Consider the following 22661-nt stretch of genomic DNA (forward strand, 5'->3'; position numbering starts at 1 on the left):
TCTTTTTAGCACTGAGCTACAGAGGTGGAGGGTCCAGTATCATTAAACCTTACTTTGACCAGGCTGAAGGCTTTTCAGGCAGCCACAAACCTGGTTCAGCCTCTCCAAAATATGAGAGCCCTGCACAGCCTGGAGGGTTTATAGGCAGCTCTGGACCCAGTTATCCCAACACAGATTCATTTGACAACCTGAAGCCTGCTGGTGCTGGAGGTTATAGTGGTTCTTATGGTAGGCAAGTAGATGGATACAGTCCAGACGGAAGTGTGTCTACTTACAGGCGTTCAAAACCCAGAGATAACCCACAGCAGCCACATCTCAAAACACAACTTAATGCAAAAGGTGTACTCCAGACCAAAGCTGGCATGTGGGATGTTGCTTCTCCACAGAATGGAAACAGATTTGAATCAGGTATCGCTTCAAGTTATGGAATTGAGATGGCTTCAGGTCACCAATCTGAGACCAGGCCGCAGAAACCCAATTACTCTGCTCAGCCCCAACCCCAGCCGAGGCCCCACCAGCCCAGCTACCTGGGCAAGCCTCAGCCCAGCTACCCTGCTCAACCCCAGCCCCAGCAGCCCAGCTACCCTTCCAAGCCCCAGCAGCCCAGCTACCCTTCCAAGCCCCAGCAGCCCAGCTACCCTTCCAAGCCCCAGCAGCCCAGCTACCCTTCCAAGCCCCAGCAGCCCAGCTACCCTTCCAAGCCTCAGCAGCCCAGCTACCCTGCTCAGCCCCAACCCCAGCCGAGGCCCCAGCAGCCTAGCTACCCGGGCAAGCCTCAGCCCAGCTACCCTGCTCAGCCCAGCTACCCTTCCAAGCCCCAGCAGCCCAGCTACACTTCCAAGCCCCAGCAGCCCAGCTACCCTGCTCAACCCAAGCCCCAGCAGCCCAGCTACCCTTCCAAGCCCCAGCCGAGGCCCCAGCAGCCCAGCTACCCGAGCAAGCCTCATCCTCAGCTTCATCTCCAGGCCAGGCCAGAGCAGCCAAGCTTTGGCATGACCCAACGCAAAGCTGGAATGTTTTCAGGCAGCCACAAACCTGGTTCAGCCTCTCCAAAATATGAGAGCCCTGCACAGCCTGGAGGATTTTTAGGTAGCTCTAGACCCAGTTATCCCAACACAGATTCATTTGAGAACCTGAAGCCTGCTGGTGCTGGAGGTTATGGTGGTTCTTATGGTAGGCAAGTAGATGGATACAGTCCAGAAGGAAGTGTGTCTAGTTACAGGCATTCAAAACCCAGAGATAACCCACAGCAGTCACATTTCAAAACACAACTTAATGCAAAAGGAGTACTCCAGACCAAAGCTGGCATGTGGTATGTTGCATCTCCACAGACTGGAAACAGATTTGAGTCAGGTATCGCTTCAAGTTATGGAATTGAGATGGCTTCAGGTCACCAATCTGAGACCAGGCCGCAGAAACCCAACTACTCTGCTCAGCTGAGGCCCCAGCAGCCCAGCCACCTGAGCAAGCCTCAGCTTCTTCTCCAGGCCAGGCCAGAGCATCCAAGCTTTGGCATGACCCAACGCAGGCCTGGAATGTGGGACTCTCCTTCTTCCCAGGACGGTGATGCTTTTGACTCGATAGAGAAGTCCACCAACTCTGAAATTCAGCCAAGATCTTACGGCTCTCTGAGGTATTGGGGCTATATTTAAAACCCCTGGTACTGGTGTCTTCGTCACTCCCATGTTTGACTTTGGATATGCTTTCTGTAAGTATGTTTTTACCTGTTTATAAGATTTCTTGACTGCTTTCATCAAGCTGGAGTTTTTTTTTTTCCTTATTTGAAAATAAGAAATGTGCAAGAGCATCTCTGCAAAAGTTTCTCTTCTTTAAAATCAATTTTCTTGCATGTCAGTGTAATGAATTCCACACTTAACAGTGTTTCTTTTCTCAGGTTCCTGACCTCTTCCTGGAAGCGATCTATCCTGTTAACTTTGTGAAATTGAATAAAGTACTTAGAACTGCACTCCCTGCCTACGGCTGTCATTTCAAACTTAAGTTGTGTGGTGCTGGATAATGATGGGACAAAACATTATTGCAATGTCTTTCACTGGGTTTTACACTTTATCTCAGACATCTTCTTGAATGCTGAGGTTCTACTTCATTTTACTCTTTGTACAATGACATTATGACATGTTAGTGGCTCACAGTGCTTTGCACATGAAGACTAGTCATCAAAAATTTAAACTGGGATTCTTCTGCACTTAACCTGTCCTGTTTGACCTTTTGTCTCCCATTGTTCATTAGACAACACACAATTGGTCTGACACTGGAAATATGAAGGATTCCAAATTTGAGCCATCTGTGACCTTTAGTTTGTAACAACCTTAAATTGGTTCTCTGTAACAAAGGTGGCATGTGTCTGTATACATCTCCAGTGACTGCAGTTTCATGCTTTCTAGGCTGCATGAATGGGGACTAAAACCAACTGGAGAGATGGCATTTGTGGTGTGTGGGGTCATGCTCAGGAAATTTGCAGAGGATGTACATCAAGAGTCAAGATGGTGAATCTCTAACATGGGTTGAAATTCACAGCTGAAGGCTGCTCGCAGTTCAGCGAGCAGCTGCTTGTCAGTGAGGATGCTTTGTCTTTAGATTTGAGGCCTTAATACACTGCACATATAAGGCTGAGGTGGTGGAGTTAAGTATCAACATGGCCAGGTCTAAGGGTTGTGTTTTTCCTTGGTTCACTGTATAAATCAGTAAAAGGAGCCTAGATGTCTTTCAAATAGCAGCTTATTAGAATATAACACTAGGTCAGTAAGAAGCTGCGAAAGAGGGTAAAGATCTGCTTGAATTTTTACAAAAATCAACCAGAAGACATGCAGCTTGTAAAACTCTTGCTCATCCCACACCAAATTTCTTCAATTGAGTTTTTATCATAGATTAGTTCGAATTAGTTAATACTGAAATCGGTTATAGTGGTTCTTATGGTAGGCAAGTAGATACAATCCAGATGGAAGTGTGTCCAGTTTTAGGCCTTCAAAACCCAGAGATAACCCACAGCAGCCACATTTCAAAACACAACTTAATGCAAAAGATGTACCCCAGACCAAAGCTGGCATGTGGGATATTGCTTCACCACAGAATGGAAACAGATTTGACTTGGTTATTGCTTCAAGTTATGGAATTGAGATAGCTTCAGATCACCAATCTGAGACCAGGCCCCAGATACCCAGGCAGGCCCCAGCAGCCCAGCTACCCTGCACAGCTGAGGGCCCAGCATCCCATCCATCTCAGTGTATGTCTTAAGTGGTGCTGGATAATCATGGGATAGAACTTTATTGCTTTCTTTGTTTTAAATGGGCTCTACACTTTATCGTGGATGGTTTTGAATGCTGAGGCTCTTTCTCATTTACTCTTTGTACAATGACATCATGAAATATTGGTGACTCGCAGTACTCGGCAGATGGAGATTACCGTAAACTAGTCCTTCTTCAACTCATTCTTATTCACTAAACCTGTCCTGTTGTACATTAGATGGCACACTTGACTACACGTGGCGCATTGAAAGATTTCATATGAATTGTTGGTGACATCTTCAGGTTGTGTTAACTAACATAACCTGAACTGTGTTCCAAAGGTTTGTGTGTGTGTGTGTGTGTGTGTGTGTGTGTGTGTGTGTGTACCACTCCAAACATTGCAGTTTCATGCTTCGTATCTGGCTGCAGAAATGGTGCTCAAATTGGGATTAAAACCAACCAGATGTACAACTGGAGACAAAGAGGCTCTTTGGTGTGTGTGTGTGTGGGGTCACGCTCAGGAAAATTGCAGAGGACGTGCATCAAGAGTCAAGACTGTTTCTGCTGAATCTCTGCCATGGGCTGAAATTCACAGCTGAGGGCAGCTCATAGTTCAGCAAGCACCTTCTTGTCAGTGAGGATGCTTTGTTTACAGATGTTTAAGGGCTTTCTACACTTCCGCTGTGCTGGTTAGTATAAGACTGAGAGGTGGTGGACCCTGTACCAACATTGCCAGGGGCGAGGGTTTTAAAAACCATGGATGGTGAACTCGGTTTTAAGACCAACTTGGCCAAGTACTAAAAAGACAAGTCTGCATAAATACTGTTCTGTGGAACCTTCACTGGCATCCTGTTCTCAGAATAAAGTTTAAGTCTCCTTGGTTTACAAAGCACTTCATGGTCTCACTCCTCAGCAAGTGACATGCTGTCTGTGAACCATCCCAGCAGATCTCTTGGGTCTTCCATGTGCCTTGAGCACTTAACTTCTTTTATGTATGCACCTGAAGAATGGAATACTTGCTCCTCCATCTTACCATTTTACAATTACTCATGTAATTTGTCAAGGCATTAATGTGTATATAACAGATTTAAAAAATATGACTCAAGAAGTGGAGTTTGTGATGATACTCATGAAATACGTTGAGTTCAGATGCTGTGAATCGTCAGTCTCCAGCTTTTTGCTTTCCTCCCACTTCTTGTTGTTCCTCCATTGCCCCTCTCTCTCTCACTGATTGCTGTTATTAGTTTAGTCTTCTGTTTGGTGGTGGTGGTGGTGATGGGGTGGGGTGGGGTGGGGGGGTAATAACACAGACTGCTGCCTTTTGTGAACTGACTATCAGTGTGTGTGTGTGTGTGTGTGTGTGTTGTTGCTCCCTGTCATTAAGCATTGAGTCTGTGGTTAAAATAACAAAGCTCTGACTGGTTGAAGCTCTGCCATCCTTACCATCTGATCCCAGATCTTCCTCCAGTAAGCGCTGGTTGGCCCTGTTGGCCTCAGTCCAACACCTGAACGCATCACTTCAGGGCCAGGACCTTGCAGGTTTTCCCTCTCAGGTGGTTTACACTTTTGCACATGGATGTTCACCACCACTGCTTTAGTCCCAATAAAACAGGATTTAAGAGCATCATGTTTTTTTGTGATGTTTCCTGTTGAAACTAACAGTCACTAAAACACTCAACTTCATATTTTAGTGTATGTATATTTTTTTATTGTTTATTTTTATTTTTTTTATATTATTTATAAGGTGTATATTTTTATAAGGTCTCAATGCTTGTCCTCTTAGACCTAGAATATCTATATCTTAATCAATCTTGAAAAGTTGGTCGGTCTTTCTGACTTTGTGCTAAACTGGTTGAAAACACAGGGAAAAAGTTTTGCCAGTCTTGGATATCATGTGTTTCAGAAATACATCATCTGCTGTGGGGTTGCTCAAGACAGGTGCCTTGGCCCATTTTTTTGTAAGTTATATTTTTGCCTTTATTTTTGATAGTATAGTGAGATAGATAGAAAAGCCAGGGAGAGAGACTGAGGGGATGACATGCAGCAAAGGGCTGTTGATCAGATTCAAACCCATGGCCGCTGCGGTTAGGACTAAGTCCAGGTGGTAAGCGCTCTACCAGGTGAGCCACCGAGGTGCCCCTCCTTGTGTAGCGTACATATCTGGCCTGGCATCAGTCACAAGCCATTAAGGAAGTTAATCGCAAGGACATGCTAGTTACAGACTCACAATTGACACTTTGTGACTCTTCCCACCATCAAACTATCAAATTGATCAGAAACAGAGACAAAGGACCCTTCTCCCACAAACAGACCATGCTTTTAGCATGTCAGAGAGACACAGAACCAGACCAAAGGTCAAAGGGTCAGCTCCAGAGGATCAACCAATGGACACCAGGCAACTGGAGAATATAGGCAAAATCTCCAGTTTGTAACAATAAGACTCTGTCTAATAATATTTGATTGTTTCTTATACAGAAAAGTAACATCAAAAGGACTGATTAACACTAAGGTGTGAATCCTGGCCTCTCTGTGCCATGCATGAAAACACACAAACACACACACACACACACACACACACACACACACACACACACACACACACACACACACACACACAGCCTCCCTTCCTCTGTCCCTCTCTAGTAAGAGTCATAAACTGGGGATGCCACCCGACATCCCAGCCTGGGTATGTGACCAGCAGATTCACAGACACAGATCTGAGGAAGAATGTAAAATTAAATATCTAGCTGTTCTGTAACTCATGAGATGTTCCTATGCAATAGTTTAATCCCAAACTTCTATCCCATAGAATGTTTGAAATGTAACATGTAGATTTTAAGACAATGTCCTTCATGTGACCATACTGTCAGCATCCTTCACACGAGGTAACACGCACTACATGACATCCAGCATGTCCATATTATTATTATTACAGTCAAAGAACTGCTGTGTAATCCACATTTATAGACTATTAGCTTTGGGAAATGTTTATATTGTTGTTTGATCAGTTAACCACTTGTATCATGATTAATTCCAGGTTTGAAGGATGTAATATGAAATCAACACTCCTATTACTCCTCTCTGCCATTATTAGTGCAAGTAGTTTCATATGTTATTTCATTTAATGTTTTGTGGTCATGGTGGAAGACGAATGTGCGAGTTTATAAGTAAACTCTAGAATTAAACTGTTCAAAAGTTCCATGGAAAATTACTCTTTTCTCCAAGTGGAAACACAGGAGAAGATGAGTGACGCCCATGAAACATGCGCCAGCCCCCAGGGGATAAAACAGTCGTGATCAATTCACACAAAACTAGATGCTAAGACAAGCAAAAAAGCTAAGACAGTGATCGAGGCTGAAAGGCTGAAGCTAGAAAAACAATGCAGAAACTAGAAGCTAGAACTTTGCTCATAGTTCAGAGTCCCGGCTCAAAGCCCGGCTCTGTAGCCATGTAAACTCTTAGCTCTAAGCTGCTCGCCACAAACTTTCAACTTTCAAATTTCAACAAGAGTAAATTCTAAAATATGGCGTTAACGCTACACTTGGCTCATTATTATTCTCACTGTACATGCTGCCACTTGGTGACATCATCATAGAGCACAATGTGTGTTTCTATAGTTATGTAGATGACACACAACTGTACATCTCTGCTGAACCAAATGATGCTGCAGCTATAATCTCCATCACTACCCGTCTTATAGCAATGAATAAATGGATGAGCAATAAATTCTTAAAATTAAATGAGGACAAAACTGAAACTAGTCAGCCCCAAAACAAAAAGAGAAATGCTGTTCAATAACCTGGGGAAACGACTCCCTGGATTAAATCTGAGGTTACAAGTCTTCGACTTTATCTTGGATTCAAATCTAAGCTTCAAGTCCCACTTTAGTAACATAGTTAAAGAATGGTCAAAGATGCTGAAGGTTTATTCACGCTTTTATTTCAAGCTGACTTGATTACTGCAATCCACTTTTTACTGGACTCCTGAAAAAAACCACTGAGAGACTTCAGCTCATTCGAAACTCTGCAGCTCAGCTGTGATCCAGAACCAAGAGGAGAGAGCACATCAGTCCAGTTTAAGATCTGCTAATTTTTTTTAATGTTTTATTTTTTATTATTATTTATTTTCAATTGATTTCTTATAATTTCTTATTTTTCTTATTCCACAAAATTTGTTGTTTATTAAAATTCAATTTGTACCATGGATAGAAACCTGCATCAAAACATACAATTATCTACTAATTATCTATGGTACAAAATAAATTTCATTTTCAAGATAGGAGTAGAAGATCACTTCTTTGGTTAATATTCAAATTTTCAGTAGTGCCACTAAAACCTCTTAACAAACATTTGGTAACAGAATAAGAAACATAATCATCTTGGCAGAGAAAATAATGAACCATTTCCAGAGCAAATAGTTTTCTTTAGTTTGATGGAGACAAAACGTCCAGCACAAATAATTCAAAGTCAACTAAAACATCAACATTTTTGGTTCTGGGTGATGAATGTATCCCATTGTCACTTTCACTCATATTTAACACTCATTTATTTACATACTGATAATGACATATATAAATACAGTCCATTTAGTTAAGGGGATGTCCTCCTGAAGATACAACTGGAGGTTTGCTGACTTTTACCACTAGGTGTCATCCAACAAAGATTTCAGGTGAAGCTCTGATGAATTCAGAAACTGACAAATGGTCTGAGTGAAGCAGACGAGGATGAATCAGCAGACATGTATTACATCATTTACATCCTCTCCTGAGCTTATTATCTGCAGTCTAAATAAAAGATCAAAACTTGACTTGATGCCCCTTCAGAGCACTGACAGGTAAATACTGTAAGAGCAAAGTTAATCAGTGGTTGCCTACCTGTGGTTCTGGATACAACATGAGTCATATCTGGGAAGCAAAAGGAAAATAGATTTAGCCTATTATATGCAAAGGAAATCAGGTTGAATTTAAAACAGCATGCAAAGAGGGTTTGCACGCAGACACCTTTAAGACGCCAATAAACCTTAAAGCAAAGACAGTGTCTCTCTTTTTGTTCACAAAAACTGTGATTTCAGCATCAGTTCTAATGATTGTCCACAGATGTAAACTGAAAATATACGTTTAATGCAGCTCTTAAAATTGAGTTCAGAGGGAAGTTACTTTACAATGTATCCACAGTTTAAAATGGAAGCAAGCCCAAAGCTCTGATCAACAAAGCTTCAGAAAGCTTCTGCAGGGTCCTGTGATCACAGATTTCCCCTCTAACATCTTTGTTGTTTACATGTTGATAAGGAAAGTGACAGCAGCCTGTTCACTTTATAACTTTCTTCTCTAGTCAGCCAACCCTCCAAACGGTGAAATAGTCACTAGGTGGCGATGTAGTTTTAAATATCTGAGCAATCACATATTATTCAGTCTTTATAGACAGACACCAGACTAACTTACAGTGAGGTAATGGTGCCAAATTTGTCCAGCAGTGGTCGCAAAAGTGAAGTCAGGGGATATCCAGATATAAGCTGATATTAGAAAAAAATTTAAATTCCATTAATTGAATTGAATTTCTTCATCTTCATCCTATGAGGCATGACATGAAATACCATTTTGCAGATCAATAGTTTAATTTGATTTCACTGCAGGTGTATTTTTTAAAATTTAATTTAATGTTATTATTTTTATTTTATTTAATCTAATTTTCCTCTAAAATTACCCAGTGCTATCGCAACTACACCCCTCGCTCTCCATTAAAAAAAACGTGCTTCATCAGCTGAAGGCGGCGCTAGGCGGAGCCGCGTTCACGTCCCTCCAGGCGCGCTCCCGCGACGTGTCTGCCTCAGTAGCAGCAATAGCAGCAGCAGCAGTTCGTTGTATGAAGTTGAGGCTCTCCGGCGGTGTGCTGCGGTTCTCTGCTGTCACTTTCCTCTGCCCCAACATGCGTCTCCTCCTGCTGACGACATGGGATTTACCCGCTCTGAGTGGAAACTAACCGCCGGCTCTGCTGCTGCTTGTGTCCGTGTTTTGGTCTCCATCAGCTGGGGTAAACGTGCAGCGCGAGTCTGAGCGTTTGTACCAACACCGAGCTGCTTTTTTTTTTTTTTTTTTTTTTTTTTTTTTTAACCTCTTTAATTCATTTTCCTGTCGCTTCATTTATGGACAACAGAAGCTCCGAGTGAGACTTGATAATTTCCGTTCACAGCTGAAGATGGAGACAGTGATGGAGAGAGAGTGCAGCGCGCTGGGGGGGCTTTTCCAGACTGTCATCGGAGACATGAAGGTAACACGAAGGAACATGATCATTTCACCTGATTTATGATTAAAATCAATGTCACGCGCACATGAAGTAACTATTCAAGGCAGGGCAGCTGCAACACGCCCTGCAAGTCTCTGTTGATCCTGTTGCACACAATCAGGAGTAGCCTGTCGCTTTATTGGAGATTTCCAGACGTAATCATTAATTTGCTAATTATTCAGGGGGTTGTGTGGAAGGAGAAGGGGAGAGGGAGAGGGAGAGGAGTGGGTGTGTTCAGAGAATGACTCCAGCTTCATCCTGGTAACCAAACACAGCTACAGGCACCTGACACATCAGAGTGAGTGACAGTGAAGTGAGCAGAGTTGAAAAACCAGGAATATCTGACAGGGTTTTTAATCAGGAGAGAAAAGTTAATGACCAATGATGGAGTGATGTGGATTTAATTAATCTGATCCACCTGTTAACCAAGAGAAACTTGCTTTGAAATACTTGTCAATCTCTAAAATAAAACTAAGAACTTGCATCTACTGTAAATAAATAATCACTTAGTCAAATACAGTAGAACATTTTGCAGATAAATGTAGTTTTTGGAAACATAAATGACACAAGCTGAACCGATTTAATCGATTGGTTGATCGACAGATAATAAAGCAGCAACTACTTTGATAATCGATGAGTCATTCCTTATTTTACAAGAAAAAATTTACCAAAATTTTCTGCTTTTCTTCATCTGACATGATCCTAAACTGATTTTTTTGGATGGTGATTAACATTTTCCACCATCCTTCGACATTTCACAGAGAGGGTGATTAATAAAGAAGATAGTTGACAGATTATATGATCATTAAAGTCATATTTAATCGATTAAAATGCATGATTTTGAATATCAGATATTGGTAATTAGTCTGGAGGGATGGGTCAGTTTATTGTTTTGGACAATAGTAACTTCTGTTGCTCTCCAGTGTTTGTTTTGCTGTGCCAGAGACTGGCAGGTAGTAGCATTTTGTGTGTGTGTGTGTGTGTGTGTGTGTGTGTGTGTGTGTGTGTGTGTGTGTTGGGGGAGGGGCACCGTGTAGCCACACACATGGACACCTGTTTGTACGGTGACATAATAACAGACAGGTGGTTTGCACTACGCTGCCACACCCCTCTCCTCCTCATTCTCTCTTCTTTTTCCGTCTTACTTCCCTCCCCTTTCCTTCCCATCGTCTTCCTCCCCTTTCTTTCTTTCTCCATTTGTTCTTCCTGTCCTCCACCTGTTTTGTTTCTTTTACCTCGTCCACCCTCTGCTCCTTCTCTTCCTCCTCCTCTCCATCTCTGCTCTTCCTGCTCTATTCCTCCTCCCAGTCTTCTTCTCCTCTTCCTTCTTGTTTCTTGACCTCCCCTTGTTATCCTCCCCTCCTTTCCCTTTTCTTCCTCTTCTCCCCTCTTCTGCTTCTCCTTCTCCTTTCCTCCTGTCCACCCCAGTTTCTTATTCTTCATTCTCTTTGTCGATTTTTTTCCCTCTTCCTCTTTACACCCTGCCCTTTTTGTTGTTGTCCTCTTTTTCCTCCTCCTAACCCTAACCACCCTAACCCATCCTCCCTCTCTCCCTCTACCCCTCCTGTTTTCCTTCTCTTCCTACAATTCCTCCTCCACTCCTCTCTCCTTTCTTCTTTCATTTCCTGCTTCTCTCCTCCCTCTTCCTTGCCTCTTCTTTTTCCTCTCTTTCGTCGTCATTTGTCTCCTTCTCCTTCTATTTCCCATTCTTCCTCCTGCACTTCAGACTCTTTTCCTCTTTTCTTCCTAACCTCTCATCCTCTCTCATACAGCTGTTCTCTTGCAGGTGAGAAACAATAAAACAGGTGTACCTGGTTTTCTACTCAACTGTACAACAACCTCGTTTTTAAATATGAATTCACACCTGTTGTCCTTACCTGTTGTGTTTGAGCTGCGAGTGATATCATGCCTCAGTGAAGCCTATTGTTTAGTGTTTCATTCATCAGTGTCGCGCGTCATCCAAGTTGAAAGTTCCAACATTGTGCTGTTTCCGACCTGCATTGTCAAGAGTTCATCCGTCAATCAAACGTTGCAGGCGGGAGTGAGAAGTCGTCTTCCTTTGATTTACTGTCATAGCTCTTTGACTATTTCTGTAGGTGGCGCTCTTTTCTCGGCCTGTTCAGACTTGTTGGCTACCGGTGCTAATGCTATCCGCTACTACCACCTTCTGCCTTTAATAGTGAGCAATGACTGTACTTAAAGATGGACGATGCGTCTCCACTTCCTCCTACTGTACTAAACTGAAGCCAAATTATCCTGGATACGAGCGCTGCCATCTTGAGCTGGAGACATCATTTGGAGTCTGCACAGTAGAGATCGAGGAGTGGAGCAACAGTATCGAGGCTCCGCCCATACACATGCTCAACCCAATCACAAGTCAATTCAGCTGTCAAATTTGATGTCACACTCCTGAGTTATGACAACAAATAACCAATTAAAACCCAAACTTATCTGAAGAATAAACACTTGAAAAAACATCATTGAGATAAGAACTACCTTAAATGATCACATGACAGAAACCATCTTTGAGAAAAATCTATTTGACATGTAGCCTACTTTGGTTTGTTATTTTGACTCATGTCCCATCCGCTAACATGGAGGGGGCGGGGTTTATTTTGCTGCAGCCAGCCACCAGGGGGTGATGGAGATGTTCTGGCTACACTTTTGGGGAGCTGTGATGTCGTCCATCTTTATATACGAACAGTCATTGATAGTGAAAATAGCTTCTGCTTCTTCAGTGCTCTCCAACCTTTATGGGTTGTAAGCCCCTTAAAAAATGTGTTAAGTAGAATTTTCAGTGCAGAATTTTTATATGGTTTTACTGGTACGTTTACTTTAGTAAATGACTGGAGTAGGACTACTTCTTTCACCTCTGCCATATTCTTTATCTTTAATCGCTGACTGGATAATCTAGATAAAATAATATGCAGCTGATTCATACATGTGACTCGCAGACAGTCAGACAGGTTTTTCCTCCATTAGCATAGATGTGTGGGTGGAGAGAGATTTCACTGTGTCACTGTGGAGCAGACTCCAGTCTGCTGCTTCTAATTGTCTTTTACAACCACAGGTTTGGTCTGTGTTTGTACATTCAGCCCTTATTCACCCTCCAGCCCTCATGTTTCATTAAATCATCACAATGAGGAAATGTTCAAGCCACTAGGTGAATGAAGGCAGGTTAAAATGTCTGCTTGTCCGTCAGTAATCATAAGGCTGTTCTCACAGATGAGATGTGAAAGCTTCTTTTTCCACGGCAGGAACTTAAGAACCCAAAACATGTGGTTCCTCAGAACATGTAAGAACCTGTAAGGCTTTGGTGCTCGGTACTTCCCTTGTTCACTCTATTTTACAGACGAGAACATTTTGACATTATGGATAAAAAGGCAAAGACAGGACTGACTGTGGCTTTTTTTATCTGCTCTTTGGTGGAGAAGTGAAGGAAGTGATTGAGGGACATTCAACTAATGAAGTGGCACTGATATAGATATTGATTTTCCTTCATGTTTATACAAACATAAGATCCAATTTAATGTGTCCGTCCCATCAAACCATTTGTTTTCTAGTTTGCTCACCTGTGTGCATAATTTTGTGTTTTATATTTTCATTTTTTTTCCTCAGTTAATACAGGTGTAATAAAACTACTGTTCTCTTTCTTGTAGTTGTCCTTGTTGTGATGTCAGGACTCGTCTACTATCAACCAAACTTTCACAATATTTCTCAAAATGATCTAATTTACTATGATTTCTTAAGAGATAGATTGCTTTAATGTCTTTTGGTTGTGAATTACATAAATGATAATCTGACTGTTAGACAGGAAACTGTGCTGCTGGATGTGTTTGTACAGGGCACAAGTTTCATCATCTGTTATCAAGAAAAATCTGTTATGTTAAAACAACCATCTCTTTATATAGTCAGTATACTACAGCTGAAATGATTGGTTGAATAATCGATTGGCAGAATGACAGGAAATTAAGTGGCAAATATTTTTCATTGTTGATTTATAATTTCAATTATTTTTTAAGAAAAAGTGAAAAAAATGAACTTGTTCCTTCTTCTCAGATGTGAAGATGTTGGTTTTCTTCTCTGATAGCGAAGTAAAGGTTTTGGACGTTGGGATGGATAAACCAAACAATTTAAAAACGTCAACTACGATTCTGGGAAATTTCGACCGTGGCATTTTTCATTAGTTTTAGATTGAGTGATCAGCTGGTTAATCAAAAAATTACAGACATCATCGTTAATTGATAATCTTCAGCATATAAGCGTTTCATTTTGAAAATCACACAAAACACGCTTAATTAAACCGACACAAACAGAGAAAATTTATGTCTTTAATAGAAAATAACCATGTGAAGACACTAAAACAAGAGGGTACACATTTGACAGCAACAATACATCACAGCGCCACCTAGTGTTGCTTCGAAAAGTACTTTGATATCGAATCCTCGTTGGAAACTGGTCCTTGTTTTCTCTGTCTATGTAACTGCACATGATGAGACTGGTTTTGATGAAATCGAGAGCACAGGATGCGTCTCACAGGTTCCTTCACTTCAATCGTTGCCATTTCTTCTCCTCAGAATATACGTTTCCTCTCTGCAGGTCTGCTACACCTGGGGCCAGTGTGCTGTATCCATACTGTATGTATAGGCCTAATTGTCGAGTGTGTCTGGCCGCGTGCTGTTCATCATCCGCACGTCATTGTGCTGGTTAAATTGAAGCAGACACATTACTGTTGATCCGTTTAAGTGGAACCGATCTGCATGTTTTTCCCTGGAGGAGAAACTGGCTCATCCTCTTACGCTGTGAGCTGCTTTACGCCGAGTGCCACATCTGCCTTTTCCCTCGTCTGACGAGTCACTGCACCGAAGCTTTAGATCAGTGTGCTGACATGCCTGCTGTAGCGTCGTCACAATGTTTAAAGCGGCATCAAATAATTTTTGCTCTTCAATGGGGAGAAAGAAAGCTAGTGTGTCTGCAGAATAACCCTAAACCTTACACATCAAGCAGACACAGAGCGACATCATTATCCCGCTGGAGTTGTTTGTGAATTTAACTCTAATATCCCGCCTCCTTTTAGCTCTGGTTTGGTCTCTACCAACTCCTGAGGGAAATATCTGAGTGTGTCTATCTGCCGTTTGGTTTTGCTAGAGCTTGTTTAGCAGTGAAAATGGCCGCCTGTGTTTTAAGAACCAAAACTGTGAGCTAAAAGAGGCTAAAAGCAACTTAGAGCTGCAGACATAAGTGATCATTCTTGGTACATTATATTTTAATTCATTGTCAGAATCAAAGACTTATTAATATGGATAAAAGTAATCCATAGCCTATAGGTTTCCTCTGGGTGCTCTGATTTCATGTAGGTTAGATTTAAGGCTGCAACTAACTAAAAGTTGCATCATACGTAGATGATATATATAACATGAAAACATTAAATCCATTCCATAAATCTTTTTTAAAAAAGTTAATATTTGTGTTTAAAAACACTTTAATACGTGTTTAATATCTGTGAAGAATTGAACTTTTGACCCTGTGATTGCTACCACACAGCCAGACCTTTGTGTGTTTCTGTGTGTATATGTTTTTCTATGCTTGTGAGAACATTATGGCCGGTCCTCGTAACCTCAAAGAGCTTTCTGAGGGTTAAGACTTGGTTTCAGGTATGAAGTTAAGCTTGTACGCAATGCATTTATTCAATTGTGGTGTGTGTGTGTGTGTAAGTCGATTTGTGTGTTGTGTGTGGACGGTGTGTTGGTGTTGTGTGTGTGTGTGTGTGTGTGTGTGTGTGTGTGTGTGGCCTATAAAGTATACCACTGGACTTGTATTAGCCTGAATGCTAATCACCATTTGGGGCGGGGGGGGGGGGGGGGGTCTGCTGTTATAAGTGGTGTATCAGTATTGAGATCGTCATGGAAACATCACGGACAGAGCTGCTGCTGCAGTGGTAGCCCGGCCAAATGGGTCACTTAGGTTTTGTTTCCTGTGGATTTAAATGGAGGCGGATCTTTTCCTGCTTTCATGTGTTTATTTTCTGACGTCAGCTGAAGCTCTGGCTTTTAAAAGGTGGTGTTGTCGATTTTGTCGAGCTCAATTATTCAACACATTACTGGGGTTGGCCCATATGTGCAAAGGCGCTACTTTAACAATGGAACAACCCGTCACTCATTTAAATGTTTGAGGGAAATTTATTATCACACAAAAGTTCTGATTTGTCAAATCCAACAAATTCTTTCTCCCTCATTCTGGTTCTTAAGGTTTAATGGGTCGGCTTGTTAGGTGAGCCAGGACTCTGATCCACAGACAAGACATTAAATCTTTGTTTCCTACTGCTAAATTGAGTTTTTAATATATAACATTTTTTAAAAATGATACAGCAATCTGATCTCTTTTTAAAATTATATTTTGTTAAATAGATATGAACTGACCAATCAATGAAAGGCTCCAACTTTGAACATGTAAAAAATTCATAGATAGATGTTGTCAATATGTGATAATTTAGTTGTATAGATGTAGATTCTGCTTCATCAGTCTTGTCTTTTATACATTAATACATTAGCAGGCTAATTAATATTAACTTAAAGCCCTTATATTTTTAAAGGAAAATACGCTGGTTTGCTTTCTAAGAGTTAGATGAGAGGATTGATAAGTAAATCTGAAGCTACAGATAGCAGCCAGTTGCTACCATGGCTCTATTCAAAGGTACCAAAATCCTGGGGTGTTATATGTGGGGCTATTTCTTAGGATTCTGGACTCTCCTCTGGTTGCATGGCCAAGAAATAGTCCGGCAAATAAACCCCTGTCAAATCAGAACCTGTCGTCTTGTGTGGATTAAACAAAAGAGATAAAATATGAGCTGTTTCTCTGTCTGTCCAGTCTTTTTGCTAAGCTACATATTTATTGCACTGACACAATAGTGATATTAGTATATATTTTATATGTGTGTATATATGTATGTGTATATATATATATATATATGTGTATATATATATATTTGTGATATTTCCCATATTGTCAAGCTGTTCCTTTAAGATTGAAATTATCTGGTTCCACTGCTGCTGAACCCACCCTGCAGTTTCCCTTCATCTGCAGTAGCTGCAGGATATTCCTACAATGTTAAGCCACAAAGATGGACATCGTTAGTGTGTCCTGGTGGCCTAGCTGGCCCTACTTCAAGTCCACCTGAGGACCCTTAGTGAGAAGTGAGAAGCTATTCCTGACCACAGAAGACATAAAAAAAAAAATGGACGCTGAGTTCCTCAGGCTTTTCTTTTTTAATTATCTTTAACACCACATTAAAACACAGCTCTGCTGCAGTGTGAGGAATCAGATTGTGCCGTTGTCTCATCAGATCAGTGATAAGGAAGAAACAAACAAGGGTTTCTCCTTGTAAAGCCTTTGCAGTCGTTCACAGAGCCAAATAAACAGAGCGGTGCATTCCTGAAGGACCGGCAGGCTGCTGCTGCTGCCTCCGGTTGTTGCCACGGTGACAATTTATGTCCTCAATGACTGATAGATGCAGTGGCCCTGCCCTCGCCTCGGTATGTGTGTGTCCGAGAGAGAGAGAAAGAGAGAGAGAGAGAGAGAGGATGTAATGAGATGTGGGTATATGTATACAGTATAACAGAGGGCACATGACTGATGAGAAATAAAGAGCAGGAAGATAAAATGACATGAGTGTATGAGAAAAATGGAAAGTGTGTGTGTGTGTGTGTGTGTGTGTGTGTGTGTGTGTGTGTGTGTGTGTGTGTGTGTACCAAGAAGAAGAAAAAAAGATGTGTGCATTGAATATGAAAGAGACACTGAGAGAAACAAAGAAAGCAAATGTATGACACACAAAAGTGTGTGTGTGTTTGGGTGAGGATGCATGCACGTGTGACCCTCCCCTCCTCGCAAATCCTTCTCTGTCTGAAGCCTCTCTGCAGCAGCAGCAGCAGCGTTACCATAGCAATGGTAGCTAGGTGATGACGCTGGGCATCACTCTCACAAACAGAACGAGGCTGAACACACCCAGCTGCACTGGTAGAGAGGAACGATGGTGACGCCAAGACAAAAAAAAAAAAAGAGGCAACGCCCACAAAGTGCAGTGGAGGAGTGAAGGTGTGTCAGCTTCCTGCAGGAGCAGAGGGAGGTTAAAGTGTATTGTAATATAATATCATATGCCATGTGTATGATGAGAGCTTTTGGCTGTAAAGAGATCCACAGCCCTCATCCTGTCCAATAATCCATTCTTAAATTCAGCTAAAGCCGTGATGTCTCAACAGTCAGAGGGATAAATTCACTGAAATCAGTACAGAAAGTTAGAGGCTACTATTTGTGTTATTAGTGTTGGCAGCAATGGTTAATGTAATTCATAAGAAAAAAGTGAGTCAGGTTAAAAATGATTGATGATGACAATAAACAAGTGCTATGTGACAAAGCTCCTGGGATCAATTTCTCATAAAATCATAATTAATTGTGTTAATGTGCATGTAAGAGATGATTTCATTGATCAGTATAGACTGCACTTATTTTAAATCAGACTTCCACAGATAGGAACATATTGTTGCATGGTGTGATTCCTGTCCGTCATATGAGCTGGCTCATCACTGAAAATGTCCCGGAGAATGATCTCAAGAGAAGAGTGGGAACCCTGCACTAATTCTGATGATATGACACCGAAGATTTTTTATTCAGATGATGCAGAATCATGACTGTAATCAGCATGGTTCAATGTCCTTTTCAGATTGTGCAGCCTGAGCTTTGTTTTCATGTTTCATCTCTGGTGTCTTCCAGTTTGCATGTGCAGCATCACTGATTCCAGACAAAACACCCGTGTGGTGTTGACAAGGTGTAAGGGACCTCGTCTAAACCTCGAAAATCAGCCCCGGAAAAACAGTACAGGGCTGTTCCCATACTTTCAGCCATACATGGTTACACTTTTGTGATGATTATAAGTAATTAGCCTTTATTTATGTTTATATCACCTTTCAATTTTGTAACTACACATGAAGATAAACTACAACAAAACAATATATGATAGAGAGAGGGAGATGTTAGAGATGTTGATTTAACTCAGTGGCTGTAGTTTCCTGGTGATGCACTTGTTTATTTTCAGTATAAAATCTGTACAGAAGTGGCTGTGTGAGGGAGAGGTATATTTTAATTGTAGGATTTTTGTGGTATTTTCAGAAATGGGTGTAAACTGGTGACACAGTTCTGAGTCTAGACTACAGAATCCACTGCTGCCTCAGATCTTTCACTGCAGCAAAAAAAAAAAAAAAAAAAAAAAAAAAAAAAAAGGCCCGAAAGTCCCACCCTTCCTGAAAACACCAAGGGACTCCCGCTGACATTAGAAGCATACCCCAGTTTCTTGTGTCTTTGTGTGTTTGGCTGCAGAGGCTCAGTGTTTCCCTCCGTGAACACACATGATCCAGCAGTACCGCACTGCAGCGTGTGGCGTCTCAGTTTTTGCATCTGTCTCATATTGAACCCAGTCAGTGGACCCAAACTGTATTTGCATGCCTTGGGGGGGCGCCTGTTTGGCCTCCTCTAGACAGGCTGGGGTGGCTGGGGGTGTATGGATCTGCGATATTGATCCGTCTCTGTGTTTTCTGTCTGATGCTCGGGATTTATGCGTTTTGGCCGAGGAGGCGCACATGGGCAAACTTTACACGGAGAGGAGTTTATTGGTGTGTTTTCTGGTTTTTCTCCAGACTCCAGGTTACATCTTCACGTTGCTTGTTTTGTCTGACTAATTGATTAATTGACTAATCAATTGAGCTCTGATGTAGTTACCGCCCGATAAGATAAGATAACAGCGTCCTTAATTTGTCCAACATGTGACCTTAAACATAAAATAATGGCACCATCAGTTTCTAGACAGTGAGGTCTATAGATGTTCCTTTAAAAAATTGGTTCTGGGATTTGACAGTAGCCTGTGTTTTCTAGCTGCGGAGCTCACAAACAGTTTACCATACATTGTACATAATACACAACATTGCTGCTATAAAGGAAAATGCACTGATGTTGTAATTCAAATATGTTTTGTTTTGTTTTTCTTCTTTCTCTGTTCAGGGCAGTTACCCTGTCTGGGACGACTTCATCAGCAAGGCCAGCAAACTACAGTCTCAGCTCAGGTAACACACACACACACACACGCACGCACACACACACACACACACACACACACACAGGTTTCGTGTGGCTCTTCACAACATGTGACACATTTTAAAACACTTCAAACAGGTAAAACAAGAGCAAAAACAAACACATTTACCAACAAAACACACCTTGTATCTCTCAGTGTTTTTCTAAGTTACAACACCAACGAAGCTTCAGTGGGGAATGCTAGTACTGTATTACTAAAAGTCTAATGTTAGATTCATTGTATTTGCAGCAATGAAACGGTTAAGTCAAACAACTAACTACAAAACAACTCTCTATAAACCTGCTGATGATGATTCCGGTTCATTATTTCATTTCTCTCATTGAGGTTAAACTCCACCTCTGATGTTTTTACTTGTTCGCCGTTCCAGTAAGCAACACGTTAAAAGGTAAATGTGTGTGTGCTGGTGGTATGTAAAGACACGCACATGTTGAGACTGTGTACAAACTGAGCTCATGAAAATCCAATCAGTCCGCTTCATTAAGTGTTTAAATGTCAGGCTCACCTCTCCTGCTCTGTCACCTCGTCCCCGACTCTATGGTTCACTGGGTCTGCATGCGCACACACACACACACACACACACACACATACCTCTGAAGGTGATTTACATGCACAAGCACATACACATAAAGAAAAGTGTGCACGTACAAACTGCAAACATACACTTGAACCTCACTGCATCACAGGAAATACATCCACACATCACACCTCTTCCAGCCATTAACCACCCCACCCAACAACGCCCACACACACACACACACACACACACACACAGACACACACACAGGAGCACAACTCAATTAACCTTCTGTGGCTGGCAGAGATTAATGATGCCACCATAAAGTCATTATCAGTGAGATGGATCAGTTGCAGCCTCCAGAGATTCTGCGCTGGGCCAGGGGTCACTAGAGGTCAAAGCTGATTGCAAACATTCTGACTGCATCTCCGCTCCTCTTCCTTACCCTGCGTCTACTCACGGTGTTTGCCTGGGTGTTTTGGCATTTCAGTTCAATTCAGTTAATCTCAATGCAGAACACTTTTTTCGTCCTCAGGGGGCAATTTCAGGCACCGCTGACGTACATGGGATTAAAGGACCCACCTTTGGTTTTCAGGTTTTTAGCTCATTTGGTACAAACCTTTATATACTTTACATTACTGCCAAAGCATTTCATACCCTTAGGAAACCATTGCTGCCAGTTCAGGTTCTTTTACTGTGAAAATGAACTTGAAATTCACTTGAAAATGTAATTCAGTTTATCACCTGGCGTTCATTAAAGTCCTTTTGGGAAACCTTCAAAATTTGAATCAACTGCTGAGCTGCAAAGAACTGCAACAACCAAAATGACTTAATTAGTTTATTGCCCTCTAGTTTGAACTGTAAGCTGCAACTCTTCAATATCTCATGCTGGAGCATCCTTCAGTGCACCAAAGAGGTTGAGTTTTCGAAGCGCACTGTACGACACAAGATAATCAAGAATCAAATAGTGATGGCCCAGTCATACCAAATTAACACTGACACGGCCATAAGAGAAACTGTGGTAGAAACAGGGAATACTCCAAAAGTTCAATATCATTTGTTCAAATGAAATTGATGGAGTTAAACCAGACATTGAAATCGTATGTGACGTCAGGACACTTCAAGATACAGAATATGACAGCATCCTGCAACCAAACAATGGACCAAAAACTACACGTCTCCCTGGAAGCCAAACGTTTCTCTGTTGTGTTTCCCAGGACGACGGTTGTGGCGGTAGCAGCCTTCTTGGACGCCTTTCAGAAAGTGGCAGACCTGGCAACCAACAGCAGAGGTAGGATGGTAACGTGTTTGTGTTTTTGTGTCTTTGTGTGTGTGTGTGTGTGTGTGTGTGTACGTGTATGATGGACAGCTGTTTACAGATTGTGGATCTATGGTGATCGGCTGTTGGGCAAGGACTGGATTTGTTTTTCATCACATTTTCATTGTTGGCTTGATTGGCTATGATTTCTTGGGTTACGTCCTCACTGACATAAGAATCATTTCATGATCATAGACTGTGATGTCACCTGCTGCTCCACTGTCGCCATCTTGGCAGTGCCTGACTCCGCCTAACTCCCAGCTAATCCAAAAATGGGCAAAGAGGTGGAGCGTTTGTGGAGCTGAGACTTTGTGGCAAGCATACACTCACCCACCTGTCACTCAAAGCTGCCATGTCCTCAATTCTGCATAACTTTAAGCCTTAAAAACATTTAAACAGGTGAGTTGTAGAAAAATTCACCCCCCGTACAGTCGTCAGTATTTATAGAGACCAAAACTGTTTTTGTACCAGGCTGTAAACATGTTTATTTCTGCTGTAAAGTTGGACATTTAACATGGGAGTCTGTGGGGATTGGCTCACGTGTGGAGCCAGACTCTAGTGGTCATTTGAGGAACTGCAGTTTTTGGCTTCATATTACATGAACTCAGACCTGATTTAAGTGATGGAGGTGATGGAAGAAAATATATATCAGGATACTGACAGAGAGGAGATGATTTTTCTCCTCCTTGCTCCGGTTCAATCATGGGATGTGTATAGTGTATAGTCTATAGTTTTTTTTCACATTGTAGCTTATATTTCGTGTCAAGATTTTTTGGGGCTAAACCCTGAACTACCCGTCCATGCACCTTTGGTGGTCATGAGTCAGTTTTCATCTTCCATACTTGTCTAAAAACGTTGGAGTGTCACTGTGTTGTGGAGTCTTTTGTTAGATTTTGACTGTATAAAAAAAACTGTTTGGGTCCATTTTATCCCTTAAAGTTGTATTTTATATATTTATACTGTTATATTGACATAAGTGAAGTAATTTACTTACTAACACCAATGTCACAGAACTGACTGGTCATTTTAGGTCAATCAGAAACAGGAAATGATGCAGATCTTGAATCAAAGTATCATCTCTGAGAAGCCTCTTCAGGATGTAGTTGGATTTAGATCTGAACACGCAGATGAATGATCAGATGAGTGATCAGATGAGTGATCAGAT

The 22661-nt window shown here is 41.6% G+C and overlaps 1 protein-coding gene across 1 annotated transcript in view; it reads left to right on the plus strand.

The window, feature by feature from the left end:
* Window positions 1-9352: 9352 nt before the first annotated feature.
* mtss1 (MTSS1, I-BAR domain containing) overlaps window positions 9353-22661 on the plus strand; it is a 54895-nt gene continuing 41586 nt past the window's right edge. Inside the window, 3 exon segments of the mRNA XM_022757432.1 lie at window positions 9353-9508; window positions 19571-19632; window positions 21396-21469. Coding sequence (XP_022613153.1) covers window positions 9437-9508; window positions 19571-19632; window positions 21396-21469 — 208 coding nt within the window. The 5' untranslated portion in view covers window positions 9353-9436.

Source organism: Seriola dumerili, unplaced genomic scaffold (genome assembly GCF_002260705.1).
Source record: "Seriola dumerili isolate Sdu_G_001 unplaced genomic scaffold, Sdu_1.0 BDQW01000276.1, whole genome shotgun sequence".
NCBI classification, from domain to species: domain Eukaryota; kingdom Metazoa; phylum Chordata; class Actinopteri; order Carangiformes; family Carangidae; genus Seriola; species Seriola dumerili.